Source organism: Cnephaeus nilssonii (assembly GCF_951640355.1).
Source record: "Cnephaeus nilssonii genome assembly, chromosome: 16".
Lineage (NCBI taxonomy): Eukaryota > Metazoa > Chordata > Mammalia > Chiroptera > Vespertilionidae > Cnephaeus > Cnephaeus nilssonii.
The window spans coordinates 51,899,521-51,916,906 of NC_137087.1; the positions used below are offsets into that span (position 1 = coordinate 51,899,521).

General features: G+C 41.9%; 1 protein-coding gene across 3 annotated transcripts in view; it reads left to right on the forward strand.

The window, feature by feature from the left end:
* Positions 1-17,386, forward strand: part of ACSL5 (acyl-CoA synthetase long chain family member 5) — a 48,020-nt gene that overhangs the window by 15,676 nt on the left and 14,958 nt on the right. For all 3 annotated transcript variants that reach the window (XM_079793781.1, XM_079793782.1, XM_079793780.1), the window contains 5 exons: positions 8,121-8,305; positions 11,475-11,583; positions 14,893-14,957; positions 15,077-15,178; positions 16,477-16,576. In XM_079793781.1, coding sequence (XP_079649907.1) covers positions 8,150-8,305; positions 11,475-11,583; positions 14,893-14,957; positions 15,077-15,178; positions 16,477-16,576 — 532 coding nt within the window. In that variant the 5' untranslated portion in view covers positions 8,121-8,149. The remainder of the gene's footprint in view (positions 1-8,120; positions 8,306-11,474; positions 11,584-14,892; positions 14,958-15,076; positions 15,179-16,476; positions 16,577-17,386) is intronic.

The window sequence follows — 17,386 nt, forward strand, 5'->3', positions numbered from 1 at the left end:
CTTCGGTATGCAGGTCAATGCTCTATTTACTGAACCACACTGTCCAGGGCTATAAACACTTTTATAGATTTGATGATGATGAACAGAATAGCTAAGACCTGAGACTATGTATGCATCAGGCACAGTTCTAAGCACTTTACAGGTACATTAACCCCTTTAGTCATGGGGACAGCCTTCTGAGGCAGAAATTATTACCAGTTTCCAGATTAGAAACCACACAGTGGGGATCTACCCCCGGTCACAAAGAAGATGACCAAGAAGGGTTTGAGCCCAAGTAGTCTGACTCGCATCCTTCACAGGTACCTTACACAGCCACATGTGAGGCACTGGATTGAACTGGTATCTTTCTACAGGAAAAATTACTAGCAGAGTCATTAGGTGAAAGGGCACACATCCTGAATTGTGGTCAAGGGCAAGGGGCACATCTCTAAGGAGGCTGCACCAAATTTGTTTCCATGACTCACAGCACATTTTGCACTATTTCATCATGACTAACCTAAGGGGTGGGGAAAAGGCATTTCATTTAAATGTGCATTCTTTAAATTTAATTCTTTATTTTTTAAAGTATTACATATGTCTCCTTTTTTCCCCATTGACCTCTCCCTGGTCGTCCCCCTCCCCTCCCAGCACATGCCTTCACCCACTACTGTCCGTGTCCATGGGTTATGCTTATATGCATGCATACAAGTCCTTTGGTTGATCTCCCTCCACCCCCTGCCTTCCCTCTGAGGTTGGATGGTCTGTTCGATGCTTCTATGTCTCTTGATCTATTTTAGTTCATCAGTTAATGTTGTTTATTATATTCCACAAATGAGTGAGATCATGTGATATTTATCTTTCTCTGACTGCCCTGTTTCACTTAGCATGATGCTCTCCAGGTCCATCCATTAAATGTGCATTTTTAAAGCTATAAGTGAAGTTGAATGTTTTCCCCTAATTTTAAGTAACCTGTAGCTGAGATTTACTCTCCTTAAGAACCAATGCTCTACCATACCAGGCTTTTATCTGACTATTTGTTTTCTGAAACAGGATCGTTGTCTCAAAACATGTTCTCTTTTATTTCTTAGTAATGAAAAAATGACATTGGATACAGAAGAGTAAAGTGGTGTAAGAAAATCCCTTAGTTCAGGGTTCTGATGAAACTGGGTGAAGCACCTTGATATAGAATGAATATCTGGTTTTTATTCATTGCATATTAAGGAGAAGGCTATCAGACCTTCCAAGTATGCTCATAAAATGATTGGTTTGTAATGTTCTATTGACCTTTTGCCATTACTTTGGAATTTGTCTAGAAATATTAACTATGTATTTAAGGACTGAGGTGGTTGTCTCCTAAATGAGGGGTGATAGGAATTTAGGGAAAATAAAAATGAAGGCTGAGTTAGCAATTTAATGCCCAGCCAATGAACCCAAACTTTCATATACAGCCTCTTCAATAACACACAGACCCCATCGGAGTCATTATGAGTTGTGAAAACCTGTGACATAGTCTCTAGGAGAAAGAAACTCCAAATGGAAGAATGTGTTAACTAATTGGGTGTGAGAACTTGGGGACTCTGGTCTCCCATTTAATGAGCTTTCTCTCACCACAGACTAAGCCCATACATGCAAGAGAACAGAGAAACCAATCAAATCCAAATGAGTGTGCCACTTGCTAGGAGGGAGGTTTTTTAAAAAAAATCTATAATTATATTTTACATCTCAGTATTTCATAGAAAGTAATTAGTTCTTCAGGCCTCAAAGCAAAGATAATTTGCTTGAATTCCAGAAACCCAGGATAACAGAATTATTTATTTCTAGTCTGGACTTTCTGCCTACTTACCACTATTGTTGACTTTATTTGATACGATTTATTCTGTAGGTTCTACCAAGTCTGAAGTTGACTGATCCTGAGTGGTCCTTGATATGTATTAGAAATACACATATGTAATACCTTAATCAATAAAGAAATAAAAAAAGAAATATATTCTTTTTGCCTTAGCTAGTTTTGCTCAGTGGACAGAGTGTCAGCTTGCAGACCAAAGGGTCCTGGATTTAATTCCAGTCAAGGGCACGTACCTTGGTTGGGTTGCAGGCTCCTCCCCTACCTGGGCCCTGGTCAGGGCGCATGCAGGAGGCAACCAATTGATGTGTTTCTCTCACATTGATATTTCTCTCTGTCTTTCTCTCTCTTCCACTCTCTCTACAAAAAAAAAAAAAAAAAAAAAAAAGCAATGGAAAAAATATCATCAGGTGAGGATTTAAAAGAAAAGAAAAGAAAAGTGAAAGAAATACACTCTCTTCACCACCCACTACCCCTACCCCACTACCTTGCCAAAATACTGACTTGGGAGTACCTATGTCAAGATTCTCAGAATGACTTGTGATTATCTAAGTTTGGGGAGTTTGGGGGAAGTTTTACTAAGGAAAAAATGGGCTCACTAAGAGTATTTAGAACATACAATTCTGAACCAGAAAACTGGTCATTTATTTAGCAACCACTCATTGGAAGTTTACTGTGTTGTGTGCCAGGCACAGTGCAGGCACTGGAGGCACTGCAGGGAACAGAAGAAGAATCCCTGTTCCAATTAGAACATCAGTTCTGTAGGGTCAATAGATGATAAGGGGCCAGGACTATTTTGGAGAGGGAACAGTGTCACGGAAAAGAGAGAGCAAGGTTCATGGTAGTGACTGGGGTAAAAGGGGCAATATTTAATAGGGCAATCAGAGCAAACCTCTGAGGAAGTGGCATTTGAGTTGAGACCAGGCCTATAGCCATATGTGAACATTGCAGATCTGGGGAATAGTGCTCCAGGCCAAGGGAAGAGTAAATACAGAGACTCTAAGGTAGAAATGAACTTATGGTCAATCAAAATGTGAATGTTAGGGTAGAAGGGGCCATTTAGGGGTTTTATTCAAATAAAATTAGATGTAATGAAGAAATACTGTTCTAAATCCACAGAGAAGCAAAACCCAAAGCTGAATATGGGGTGATCATAACCTAGACACCAAGGCTGGCCCTAGAAGCTTGCAAGCAGAAGGGGTCTTTCAGCTAGCTCAGGAATTAAACAGGATAGGTGCCAGAAGATGAGAGACATGGCTATGGCCATCCATACCACAAGACAATGGAAGACCCTAGAGTGAATCAAGGGGAATGCTGGGGGCAATTGGCATCCAGGGGTGTGGGTCAGAGGCATGTCACTGTGACCACATCAGAAGTGGAGGAAGCTTTCCACTTGGGACCATCCTAATGTGCACTGTGGCTCGCCCTACCATCTTCAGATAACTTGGAACAGGAACTCCCGGATACAGCAAAACACAATTCTCTTTCCTCTTTTCTTTACCACTATTGCACTTCTCCCTACCCACACTTTCCCAACTAGGAGTGATGTAAAGGGAAGAGGAAATGCTCTCTCACCAATTGCTTGCAAGGCATTCTGTGAAGTGGCCAAAACAGAATTGTCATTTAAGTGACACAGGACACATGACAGAAGCAATGGTGGCTTTCCCCTTGTTCATTTGAGCACGTATGTGTTAACAAATTCTAAAGGTTGGAATGGTTACCCGAGCTTCCCAGTCAGGATGGTGTAACACAACCTGAAGATCTTACCTTCTCACAGACCCTCTGTTTCTCCCATTTATAGTGAGAGTTACATGATAGGGGCACAAATCCTCTCTAGGGGTAGGTAGCATTACAAGGTTAAAAATATGTGTTTAGTGCATTAAAAAGAAGACTGTCAAGATAGTGAAAAGACTGCAGAATGGGAGAAAATATTAGTGAATCATAAAGGTCTCTTAAAACCCCAAAACAAAAAAACAACCAATTTAAAAATGGGCAAAGAACTGGAATAGACATCTCTTTACAGAAGAAATGCAAATGCCATAAGCAAATGAAAAGATGGGCTAATTTAGCAGCCATATGAAGGGATGAAGAACTGATACATAACATGGATAAATCTTTTCTTTTTGTTGTTGACACTATTACAGATGTCCCCCTTTGCCCACCTCTACCCAGCCCCTGCCCCACAGGCCTTCACCACATACCTGTCTGTGTCCACGGCTTATGCATATATGCATATATGTTTTTTGGTTAATCTCTTCCAGTTCCCCTCCCAACCCCCCTCCTCTCTGAAGTCTGTCAGTGTGTAACATGAATAAATCTTGAAAATATTATACTGAATAAAAGAAATCACACACAAAGAGTCCCATATTATATAATGTCATTTCTACGAAATATTCAGAATTAGCCAATCAATAGAAGCAGAAAGTAAATTTGAGGTTGCTGAGGTCTGGGAGGAGAAAAGAATGGGGAGTGAATGCTTAATGTGTTACAGGGTGTCCTTTCTGGGGTGAGAGCGATGTTTTGGGATTTATTAGAGGTGGTGGTTGTACAACGTTATGAATGAACTAAATGTTCCTAAATTGTACATTTAAAAATGATTAATCCTGTGTTGTTCAAATTCTACCTCAAGTTTTAAAAATGTGGGGAGGCAGGGAGGGACCGGCTGAAAGTCTGAGCATATCCTATTTGAATTGGATGCCAGGTCAGTAATAGGAAAGCACACTATTGCAGTTGACACACAGATACATCCTTCAGCGGCTTCCGAAATCCAGTGCAGGCAAGGTGCTTTTATTCTCCTGAAACCGGTCTTGGCATTCATAAACACCTCCCTTGTTTGTGAGGAAGTCGTCTGTCTCATTCCATTTGTGGGCAGTATGGCTGGAATATGTCTAACAGAAGTGCTCATTGGCGGACCACAGTCCAGGTTAAACCACATATGTTTTTGTTAATCCCAAACCGGACACTTACCATTTGAGCCAAGAGTTAAAATGGAGGTTTCATAAAAACCCAGTGTTCCAGGTTTTCTAGGGAGAAAAAAAAAAAATCTGACCATCTGGTGACCTCAAGCTGATATTACTACATGATAACCGTCAGTCAAGGTTGACAGCAGATGCTGCCTTTCTCTTTCTCTCCCTCTCCCTCTCCCTCTCCCTCTTCCTTTCCTCTTTTTCTCCCCTCTCCCTTTATGCTACCTGCCAGGCTATTGGCCCTCCCTCCCCCTCCCATACTGCCACAACTGAACATAAATTTCACCTTTAGACCCTCTTTTAAAGTCGCTGTTTGCCAAGTCTCCCACTGAATCTGCCATCTGTAGGAAGAGGGCAAAGTCCTCAATGCAACAATGTGTTCTCATAGCTGAGAAGTGGGTGGGGGGTGGGTATGCAGGTAAGAACCTCTTAATTTGACAGGGGCATTGGGGCAGAGAGAAGAATCCTGGAGCACAAGACACTACGGGGCTGGTGGCAATGTCCCAGGCTGAGGGGAGGGGCTGGTGGTGGGCAGGATGGGCGAAGGCAGAGCAGGCTTCTCCTCCCTTTGGCATTGCTTTCTGCTCTGTCAATTTCACAACCCTCCTGGCTTGGCCTCGGTTGGGGTGGCCGGCCTTAGAGTCGCGTTCTGAATGGCTGGCTCTTGAACAGGTTCTGCCTCCTGGAGAGCCACTTCAGCACACAAGTCCAGGTAAGGCTGGATTCCACAAATCCCTGCTCTCAGAATCCTGGCAGGCAGTCACAATAGCACCTATTGTGACATAAGGTGGCACCTGTGGGGCCTTGCTTTTGTTTTTGCTTTGTTGTCTTTTCCTTCCCCTAAACACAATGTGGAAGAAACCAAGGAGTTGGAGACTGTCATCCCAGTCTCTGGAAGTTCATTTTTCCTCCATAAAATGGAGAGGGACTACTCCAAACTCAGGTGATAACCAATCAGGGGGCAGATAAATGATGAATGACTCAGGGTTTCTTGGGACTGGTCTCACTCCCACACAAAATTCCTAAGTTTTACAGCCTTGGTTAGCACGGAGTGAGTGTGTTCTGGATACCAGCTAATGGCAGCTGCCCCACAGTTCAAAGGGCGATGATGATCTTTTTTTTTTTTAATTTCTTTATTGATTAAGGTATCACATATCAAGCGATGATGATCTTGATCTGATAAAGTGTTTTATTGGACTTGCTTTGGTCTTGTGATTTGACATACTGTTCCATAGGGCACTGAAGTAAACTTTGAGGAATGCACCTGTAACTTTGCTCTCACCTGTAAGCTGCCAGACAAATCCAGTCTCCTTGAACTTGGGGGCTAATCTCTATAAGGAAAAACTAAGTTGTGGTTTTATAGCTTTTAATGGGGAAGCATCAATGAAAATGGTAAATGGACTTGGATAAGTCACTTTACCCCCTGGGAGTTTCTATATTGTTGTCTGGAAAAATGCTACTTTAGGACATTGGTCAGGTTAAATTAGGTAATTCATGCAAACAACTTATCCTGTTGTTGGTCCAAAATCTGTGGGTCCAATACTTCGAACCGTCAAAATTCAAAAACACCAGAATTCAGGCTGAGGAAAGGCTAATGGATAAGAAGGCGCCAACTAAGAAGATGGGAGACTTAGTGGTTCCTCAAATCCATCTTAAGAAAGTACAGAGTTCAGGCTTCTTTTATGTCAAGGGAGGGAAATGAGAGGGGCTGTCTTTGTAAATGTCCTTCTCCAAGCAGAATTCCTCTAATGATTACCATATCTGTATGCAAGACAAAAGAGGAGCTTTTCGTGGGAAGGCCAGGGAACAAGAAAGGCTTGAACAAGGTGGAGTCCAGTGCCTTTCATTCCGTTACAAGCTCAGGGCTTGGCATCAAGTCAACGCTCCTGTGTTTGCTGCCGTTACCATTCTAATCAGTGTGAAAGCTCTGAGGCAGGAGTTGGTTCCTAGGACCTGCCCAAACTTTAGTCCCTTCTGTTAGTGTAGTTTCAAGCTGTTCCTCTTGGCTAGGAGTGACAATAAAAGATGTGTTGGAAGAAGGCTTTGTTGCTCTTGGTTTCTTTCTTTCTTTCTTTTTTTAATATATTTCTTTATTGCTGAAACCGGTTTGGCTCAGTGGATAGAGCGTCGGCCTGCAGACTGAAGGGTCCCAGGTTCGATTCCGGTCAAGGGCATGTACCTTGGTTGCGGGCACATCCCCAGTAGGGGGTGTGCAAGAGGCAGCTGATCGATGTTTCTCTCTCAACGATGTTTCTAACTCTCTATCCCTCTCGCTTCCTCTCTGTAAAAAATCAATAAAATATATTTTAAAAAATATATATTTCTTTATTGATTTCAGAGAGGAAGGGAGAGGAAGAGAGAGATAGAAACATCAATGATAGGAGAGAATCATTGATTGGCTGCCTCCTGCACACCCCTACTGGGGATCGAGCCCACAACCTGGTCATGTGCCCTTGGCCAGAATCGAACCTGAGACCCTTCAGTCTGCAGGCCGACACTCTATCCACTGAGCCAAACCAGCTAGGGCTGCTCTTGGTTTCTTGAGATCTCTTCCTGGCCCAAATCTCCCAGGCTCACCTGCCACCATGTGCCAGGCCCATTTTCCAGCACCCTTTCTGCCTACCTGATTCATGTGGCCTCCAATAAAAAAATGTTTCCCCCAGAATCCCCAGAGGAGAGTACATTGGACATAGTAAGCCCCTCCTGATGCTTTAAAAAACAGAAAGCAATGACAAGGCCTATCTGGCCAGCAGGAAATGTCCTTCATGCAGAGCACTTGATTTCTAAAACCTGTGGTTTCACGTCTACAGAGGTTCCCTCTGCCATTTGGTTTATACTAGGGAAATCCAGCCGGAAGGGTCCTTCTTGACCCTTGCCTGCCTGGGCAAAGGGAAGCTCTCTGCAGCCCCATCCTCCGCCTACCAGCTTATGTTGGGTCCAGAAGGCTGCTTCTAGGCTTTGTGGGCCAGAAATAAAAGGACAGTCATCCCTCAAAATTGTCTGGGAAATGATTAACTTTTTTCCTTTGATCCTTTCCACCTTGTGGGAGGACAGTCCAGGAGCAGCTGGGTACAGTAGAACACATTCTATTATCTTCAACATTGCTAAGGGAAACAGTGCGAAAAATTCTGCTACTAGAGAGGCCCAACCCGGGCTAGTTGGAGGAGGAGAAGCCGTGTGTGTGTGTGTGTGTGTGTGTGTGTGTGTGTGTGTGTGCGCGCGCGCGCGCGCGCGCGTGCGCGCGTGTGTCCTATAAATCTAGACAGATTGAGTAAAAAAGATACAGTCATTTCCTCTAACTTTTTGTTTCCTTCTCTCTCTTTTTTTTTTAGGCCTGCATTTCCTGCTGCTATTCACAAAGATGCTTTTTATCTTTAACTTCTTGTTTTCCCCACTTCCAACCCCGGCACTGATCTGCCTCCTGACCTTTGGAGTCGCCATCTTCCTGTGGCTCATCAACAGACCTCACCCAGTTCTGCCTTCGGTTGATCTGAACCACCAGTCCGTGGGAATTGAGGTAACTTACCTATCACCTTTCAGTGCATCAACATTGATCAAACCCAAACTGTGTGTAACTCAAGACATTGGTGTAACTCATGAAGGGAATGGGGTTGGGAAAGTAATCCTTTTAGGTTAGTAATCAACATTTAAACTTCTACTAATGACACATATTCCTTTATAATAAAAAGGAAACCTTAGCTGGGTTTTAAGACACCAGTAATCCAGATCGGGGTTGTCAAACTACAACCCACAAGGAAAATCCACCCTTTTTCAAATGGGACTAACAAGATAAGAATGGTTTTTACATTTTTAAAGGAATACGTAAAAACTAAAACAAGGAATAGATCATGTGTTCCACAAAGCCTATTTACTATCTATCCTTTTACTGCAAAAGTTTGCCAACGTATGATCTAGAGCAGTGATTTTGAACTGGTGTGGTGCAAGAATATTTTTTACACACCATACCTGATTGTTTAGTCAGTGGCACTGACCTCTTTTCCTTTAGATTGTCAAATTAAAAAAATGACAACAGCCAACACAACAATAGCCATTCGGTGTGAATGAATCCAGATTATACCTATGTTTTTTGTCAGATCAGCCAAAAATATATATTTTTAGTAATTAGTTTTATGTGTGCCATGAGATGAAAAAGGTTAAAAATGGCTGATCTAGATGACAGAGTCAGGACTTTGGGGTTAGGATAATATTTTTATTGAGATACCCAATGTCTGAAAAGGGAATGTGAGTTATTTAGTTAAATTCCAGCTTTGAGTTAATATTCATTCTTAAAACAGGCAGAAGTTGAACCTTTCCCTTCAATTCCCCCAACTTTCAGTAAATCATACGGCTTCTTATATCACCGAGCAAAGGGAAAGCTCTAAGAATGTTCTCTTCGTCATTTTTCATCCTCAACCCTTTTCAGAGAAAGAAAGCATTCCCATTTCTTTGTAAAGCTAACCCCCTTCTGATCTTTTATTGAACTTCTTTCCTCTATGTGGGACTCTTATTCAGAGTTAGCTGCACTGCCCACCACGTTCCCTTTTATTCTGGTGCATTTGTATGACCTTCATCAGTAATATCATCTCCCACTGATCCTGCCACTTCGGACTACCATCTCCTTCCACTACTTCCTGTTTCCACCAGAGTTCTTTAAGAGTGGTCTGTTGATTTCCTCATTTAAACTTCAACCCACTGATGTCAGACCTTTACTACTACCATCTCCCCAAACTTCTCTGAGTCACTCATAATCTAACTTCCAAATTCAGTGGTTTCTCCTTCAACCTTCCTTTCAATTGCTTTGGGACTTCTTTTTTACAACTTCTCTTTTTGCCTTTCATAATAACCTTCAACAAAATTTCTTTCTAATTCCAAGACAGCCTTTCTTTGCCTCTGAGGTTGTTTTCTCTTCTCAGCCTAGAGTTTCAGCATCACCATCTCTTCATTCCTCTAAAGCAGGGGTTGGCAAGCATGTTCTGTGAAGGCCAGACAGTTCAGGCTTTGCAGGCCACATGAGCTCTGTTGCAACTACTCAACTCTGTTGTTGTAGAGTGAAAGTATTAGACAATATATAATTGAATGAACATGGCTCTGTTCGAATAAAACTTTATTTGCAAAAGCAGATTCAGGCCAGATGTGAGCCCAGATCAAAGTCTGCCATTCCCTGCTTTAATTCCTCATACTTGAGAAAACCCTCCCTCTCCTGTGACTTGGAAATATACCTAAAAGGCTATGACACCCAAATCTGACTTTCAAGTTCTGACCTTTCTCCTGAGTTCCAGTCCCCCTCAGTGACACTCAAGTACCTCAAGGTCAACAAGTATCTTTATTGAATATCTTCTCCCTAAACACACACACACACACACACACACACACACACACACACACACACCATAACCTTTCCTGTTTCCCTTCCTGCTCCATCTTAGTTAAATGCATCTCTTCTTATCCAGTTGCCTAAAGTAGAATCTTAATCACTTTTCATTGTTCCTTCTTCCCCAGCCCATCTATGAAAACAGATGGCAAGACCCCATCTTCCTTTACTAGACAAGAAACTTTTTTTAACCTCTTGACTTAATGCTCTAGACAAGTCAGAGTTCATGTGTTAGCCTGCACTTGAATGGCCCCTTGCCTATGCTTATTTAATTGATGCCTGTTTCTCTCTAGACTAACTTTCATGAGGGTTGGACCATGCCTGTAACTCCAGTGCAGCTCCAAGATCCAAGATCCACATGAAGCCCTGGAGTTCCAGCTGACATTTCTAAACATATCCCTAGCCACTCCCTCTTTCTCAAATACCCTGTTCTCTGGCTGCCCACCAGGCTCTGCCGTGTGTTTTCTTGCCCCTGTGTCTTTGTTCAGGCTGTTCCTTCACTCTGAATCATTCCTCTCTCCCCTCTATCAATCTACATCTTCTTGTTCAATGCTTGCTTATCTTTAAAGTTTCCATTGAAATATCACTTCTTCTATGTAGCCTTTTTACTTAATACAGAATCGGTTGCTTCATTAATTTCCCCAAACATATATTTTACTTCAGCATGTACATCACAGTATTATATTTGTTTGTTTTTCCCTTCTTACCCCCCCACTCCAAAAACTTTCACTTATGAGGTGCTCATGGTCAGCAATTTTGTCTTAACTTACGGCGCATCTATAGTGTCTAGAACACAGTATGCATTTCATAGATGCTTAAACTTGGTATGAATTTTTAAAGGATAAAGCTTAAAATATTATATAGATAATTTCAAAGAGAGGTTGTAGGATCAAAACCAGGAACTCTTAATGCTGTGACCTAAAATAGAAGTTATCTGTAGGATGTAACAGACACTCAATAGGGCTATGTTTTCCTGTGGAGATATAAGGTAAAAGAAAACAAAAACCCAACAAAAAACCCTATATTATCATTTCTCGTGTGTGTTGTGTGTGTGTGTGTGTGTGTGTGTGTGTGTTCCTAGAAGGATGGTGGGAGATAGCCCAAAAAATAACTATGATAGTCTCTAGGTTTCTATGATGTGGAGACTTCAATTTTGAGATTTAAAGGATTGATTGATTGATTGAATAGGATGGGGGGAGGGGTAATCCCTGTAACCTCAGTGGTCAGCACTTACATTCTCTTCTATTTAATTCATAATGGTTTGGAAAAGTGGTGAGAGACTCTGGCTTGCCCTAAATTTGGCCTTATGTCATAGGGAGGAGCACGGAAGAATGCTCGCCAGAAGAGCAATGAACTGCTAAGCTACTACTTCTCAGATGCCAAGACGATGTATGAAGTTTTTAAAAGAGGACTTGCTGTGTCTGGTAAGCCTGGCAGTCTCACCTTGCCTGTGAGAAGACTCAGATTTGGGTCTTGTTCTATAACTGCTTCCCTGTCTCACTTCTAAAAACCTAGTTGCGGTCTGGGTAGAATCCCTACATATGAAATGCAGGGTACATTAGCAGAGTTAGAGTGGATGCAGGAATCAGAAAATCACAGTATCAGGAAGCAATGCAGGACAGCCTTGGGTCGGAAATCCAGTCCTTCCATTTCTAGCTGTGTGACCTTGTGCAACCCACTTTGCCTCTCTGAATCTGTCCCTCACAACACAAGAACTTCCCTGCAAGTTGTGGTTAAACAGTCAACAATAATGTGTATGCAAGTATTTTTATGAACTCACTAGTACATTAGTACATATTTGTTTAGGAATGTGCTTTTCATAAATGCAATTCTCCAGATGCAGGATCTGAGCCAGAATTAGCATTTAGGCCTCCTGACTTCTGACCTTGTCCTGACCCCAATACCACACTACTGCCACAGGCTGCTACTCGTGGTATCACAGGCGGCAATGATCTTTTGAACTTTCTTAGAAACAGCGCCACATGGGCTTTGGTAGGTTCACTTGGGATGTATGAAGCCTCAGCACTTACACCTTTTATCATTGCACACAATGCTAGGTGCACTGGTTTCCTTTCACAATCTATTTGGCTTATAGCCCTGCCTATATCTTTTTTCTTTGGGGTGACATTCTGTCCAAGCATAGGTTTGTCTACGTGACTTCTTATCCCTCCCTTCTCTTCTGCCTTTAGCTATGACTATGATGTTTAATAGTCAGCTCCTGTCAAGTGCTAATTATGCAATAGGCACTGCTCATATAATATCTACTAATCTTCCCTAAACTTCAGGGATTAGCTACTACCTTCCTCACTTTTTAAAATGAAAAACCAGAGCCTCAGAGGTTCAGGAACATTCTGAAGGTGACAGAATTAAGAAAATGTTGCATAAGATACTTCATTTAGATATTTTTTTCAATACCAAATTAAAACCAAACAGATAAAGTTAAAATGGCACCTCCTGTCAGCAGACAGGAGTGACCTGGCCTGGCTATTTTCACAGAAAAATGACACTTCTGATCCCTACTGGGGTTGAATACATCAACCCTAACATATACTTTTCACCTCTACCCAGAGTAAATGGCCGTTGTTGAGAATTACCTGTGAGTAATGTTTAAAATGAACTACTCTGGCTCCACCTTGTTAAACTGAATCAGAATTCCAGATAGTGAGGCCTAAGAATCTGAATTTTAACAATGCTTGGCTGCGGGGAGGGGTTTGCATGCCCGCGTTTCAACTCTACCCAGTTCAGGCCAGTGATTTTGCCCAGTTGTTAATGAGTGGACTCTTCCTAGATAGCCACGCCTTAAAACAGAAGTTAGATCTGAGTTGGGTAAGTTAATCACAGGCTAGGCTATTGCCTGATTAGGACTTGGGTTAATTAGACTGAAGCTGATTAGGACATAGAGTTTAATGAGACCTCAGTTGGTGTCCCTTTGGGCCAATTATTTGACTTGTTCCTCAGCCCTGGGCCTCTGCTAGAATTTTCACCTATAGGGAAGTAACAAGGCGATGCAGGGTGGTTTTTTTCCACACTCATCAGCTCTGCCACCTACTGAGTGAGCTTGAAGAAGCTGTCCCGGGCCTTTCTGACTCTCAGGACCCTGGGGATAACAATAGTTGCGAAGACCAAGTGAGCAAATGTGCCTAGCATGGAGTAAGCGTTCCGTAAATGGTAGCTATCCCTAGTAATTCATGTCTGTGCAATCTCATTGGTAGACCACTGAGGCACACACTCCGGGGTGAGCACCTAACAGCACAGGACTTGCCGGGGCTTCATGGAAAATTACAGTCTGGGACTTGACTTCTTGAGCTTTTCTGCAGCTGTTTCAGCAGGAAGAAAAAGTACTAACACTTCCTGTGGACAGTCTCTTCACTTATTTTTATATCTTTCTAATCAGAGCAGCTCTTTCCTGCTTTCTTTCCTTTTTCCTCTGTCACTTAGTCTGGAAATTTACGTATTTACCTCTGGATTCCTAGTAACCCTCTCTCTGAATGCTTCCTTTTGTCAAGACCTGAATCTCTCCCAGCAATTTGACTAGAGCCACTGTGTCCGATTCCCCTCCCTTGTACTTTTCTATTTATAACTTGGTCTCGTTTCGGCCTTTCAGCCAGTTAGGCTTGTTCCTTAGCCTCATATCAACTTCCGAGGCTCCTGTGACTGAGCCTCCGCATTTCAGGAGACACTCTCCTGTAAACAGGCAAAGTACATGAACAGATGACAGTAAACAAAGTTCAACAAACAAGGGAAAGGTCCCACTTGACTCGCTGTTAAAGAAATGTAGACTAAAGTAATAACTTTTTAAACCTATCAAACCACAAGACATGTTTAAAAAGGTACTGTTTAGTGTCTATGACTTGAAATGTTGCTGGTGGGGAAAAAAGCAAATTGTCACAATGGGGTGTATGAAGCACTGTGGTGCAAAGTATAAAAAGCCTGAGCCATTCCAACCTCCCTCAGCTCCCAACTCAGTCATTTCATTTTAGGAACTCTGTTCTAAGAAAATGCGCTGAATTTGAAATGATTAATTTGAAAATATTTTCCATTGGCTTATTTAAGGTGTCAAACTTAGAAACAATCTTAATAGCCACAATGAGAGACATAAACTACAGTGGAACGCTTCGTCAGTTGGCCAGAATAAGGCCACTAAAATCTCTACAGATTATAAGTAATGACATGGAAATGTTTATATCAAACAGGGAAAAGAAGCAGGACACACACACACACACACACACACACACACACACACACATATCATAACTTTATAGAATATGCAAAGGAACTATGAAAATAATATTACTGTTAATAATGGTGTTTATGTGACATTATTAACAGCTCATATTTTGTTTTTTTCTATATTTTTATGAGCATACTTTTTTTATTATAGGGAAGATCAGTTCAAGATTATCTATTTCAGGCTGTGTTTACTTGTGAACTTTTACTGGTTCACGTTATGTGAGCTAGTCCGTATTCATGGCTTTCTCTGAATGCCTGTTACCATGGGGATCACATATTCCAACACTGAGCCATCCTGTTCTGTAGAATTTCCTACATGTTTCAAATGTAGTTTACTTTTGAGAACTGATTACTTACTGCCTTTGAATTTCCTTGGCACAAAAGAGAAGTTCACATTCTAACTAGATTTACAATATGTGGTTTGTCTCTTCCTAATTCCCTTTAACCTTCTCTGGTCCAAAGGATTTGCCAATGAAGCTAATCTTTTAATGTTATGTTTTTAGACAATGGGCCTTGCTTGGGATACAGAAAACCAAACCAGCCCTACAGATGGCTGTCCTACAAGCAGGTAAGTGAGGCCCATGTTTGGGATAGATTCTTTTGCTAATATGATATGCCACGCTAACGGTCTCCTCTGGGTTTTGACTGCTTTCCTCCCCTCCCCTCTTCTTTTTCTCTCTTTTGTAGGTGTCTGATCGAGCAGAGTACTTGGGATCCTGTCTCTTGTATAAAGGATATAAGCCATCACAAGACCAGTTTGTTGGCATCTTTGCTCAGAACAGGCCAGAGGTAACCACGTTGAAGTTAACTCAAGAAAATGAGTCAGGGCTAAGCCCACCCCTAATCCAGCTCTCTGACACTTGTTGATGACTTACCAAAACTATTTAAAGATCTCATGTTCTTTCAATACTCTTCCCCTTGAGAGAATTACAGCTCTGGGACTCCTTAATTCCTGGTTGAATATGTAGTGCTCTAAGCTAGGTGACTGGACTTCTCTTATTTCTCAGCCCATTAAGAGTCATTTTAAGGCAGCCTGTTTGTTGCATGATGAAAATGAGGCGGCTGAAAGGTACTGGCCAATAAGAGTTTGAGGCTGTTCTAGAAAAGGACGTATTCATATCAGAATTGGAACTTGCATGTTGTACCAAGTAAACCAAGGCATCCATTGCTATGGAGACTGGCCATTGAAAGCCGATTTTAGACATTACGGTGATTGGAATTAATTTGCTACCCCCAGCCTCAATGAGGAACTAAACCTAGTGAATTAGCCTGCTAGGGCTGCCATAACAAAATACCAGCAACTGATGGTTTAAACAACAGAACTATATTTTCTCACACTTCTGGAGGCTGGAAGTCCAAGATGAAGGTGTCAGCCAGTTTGGTTTCTCCTGGGGCCTCTCTTTTTGGCTTGCAGTTGGCTGCCTTCTCATTGTGTCCTCACATGACCTTTTCTGTCATCCCTGATATCTCTTCCTCCTAGAAGACACTAGCTATGTTGGGTTAGAACTCATTTAACCTCGATCACCTCCTTGGTTTACTTGGTATAATATGAGTGGCATTGGGAGTTAGGGCTGCAATTCAGCCCATGGCATCTAGACTCATTTTCTGTCCCTCTTCATGCTTCCTGGTGTGTATACATTGACATCATGCTATCCCACCTCTGTTCACTTCCTGCATGCATTCTCTGCTTCCCCTTCTACAACCAAAACGTACCAGTCCTTCAAATCCCTGCCCAGTTTTCATCACTTTCCCCAAAGCAGCCCCAGATAGCCTTTACCCCACCCCTGAAAACGACCTCTGCCTCCTTGCAGCTCCCTCATGCTTTCCATAGCTCCTATGGATGGAACTCATCACACTCTACCTTTGTATCCTGGTCCACCTTTGTATTATAGTTAGCTCTGTGCCTCTTATCTCCTTTATTTAACTGTACTTTGAGGCATTAGCTATGGTAGTAGTCCCTAAGGCCCCATAGTGATTTGTTAAAAACGCGAAGTAACCACAAAATCATTTGTTGGCTAAATGACTAAGTTAATACTTTTCCTCTTCAAAATGCTCTCTTGTCCTTACTTGACCTTTTCTCCATGCAGTGGATCATCTCTGAGTTAGCATGTTACACGTACTCCATGGTAGCCGTGCCCCTGTATGATACCTTGGGAGCAGAAGCCGTCATATACATTATCAACAAGGGTAAGACTTGGCTATTCCATTACAACTGATTCTTCCTTAAAGCTGAGTAATTCCTCAAGATCTGCTTTTGTTAGCAGACTTGGAATGCTGTGGCCAGAAAAATGCTCACGTCTTTGCTGTCTTGTAGTACCTACATAGAATTTACAGGGAAGTTACAAAAAGCCCATGAGGCAGGGATGTGCACAGATAGAGGAGTCAATGAAATGTTTTAAGGTGACATAGTATGACAATGTAGTTTAGAGGACTGGGCTATTTACTTTGGCCTCACTGGAGACAAGGCCAGAGTGGATGACTAATCACTGTGAAACTTCCGGTCTAAGTTCCTATTCTTGTCAGTGTAAGTCAGTACAGTTAACCAATGTTTGTACTAAGTCTGTAGGAAAAAACTACCATTCTCAAACAAGTACAAGTTCAATGGACAGTAACAGCCCTTCCACACATCCAAGATGTTACTTTCTGTCACAGAAATAGTAGATTAACCTTTTGCACTCGGATGTCGAGTGTGACTCGACATGGTTAGCATCGGTAGCAGCTCGTTTGTCAAATTGTATTGAATGTATCAATAATTTGAAATATAAAAAAAATCCAAATAAATAAGTTTGTATGAAAAGAAACTCCAGTTTTTTATTCTACTGCCACGCTTTGTAAAATCTGGGGTATATAAAAAATTAAATCCCGAGTAGAATAAAGGAATCGAGAAAAAAGCAAGCGAGTGCAAAGGGTTAAGGAGGCGATCCACTTGAACTTTAGACACAATCAGAAGGTTGCTATTTGTGTAAACATGTATCAAAGCAAAGGCTAACATTTAAA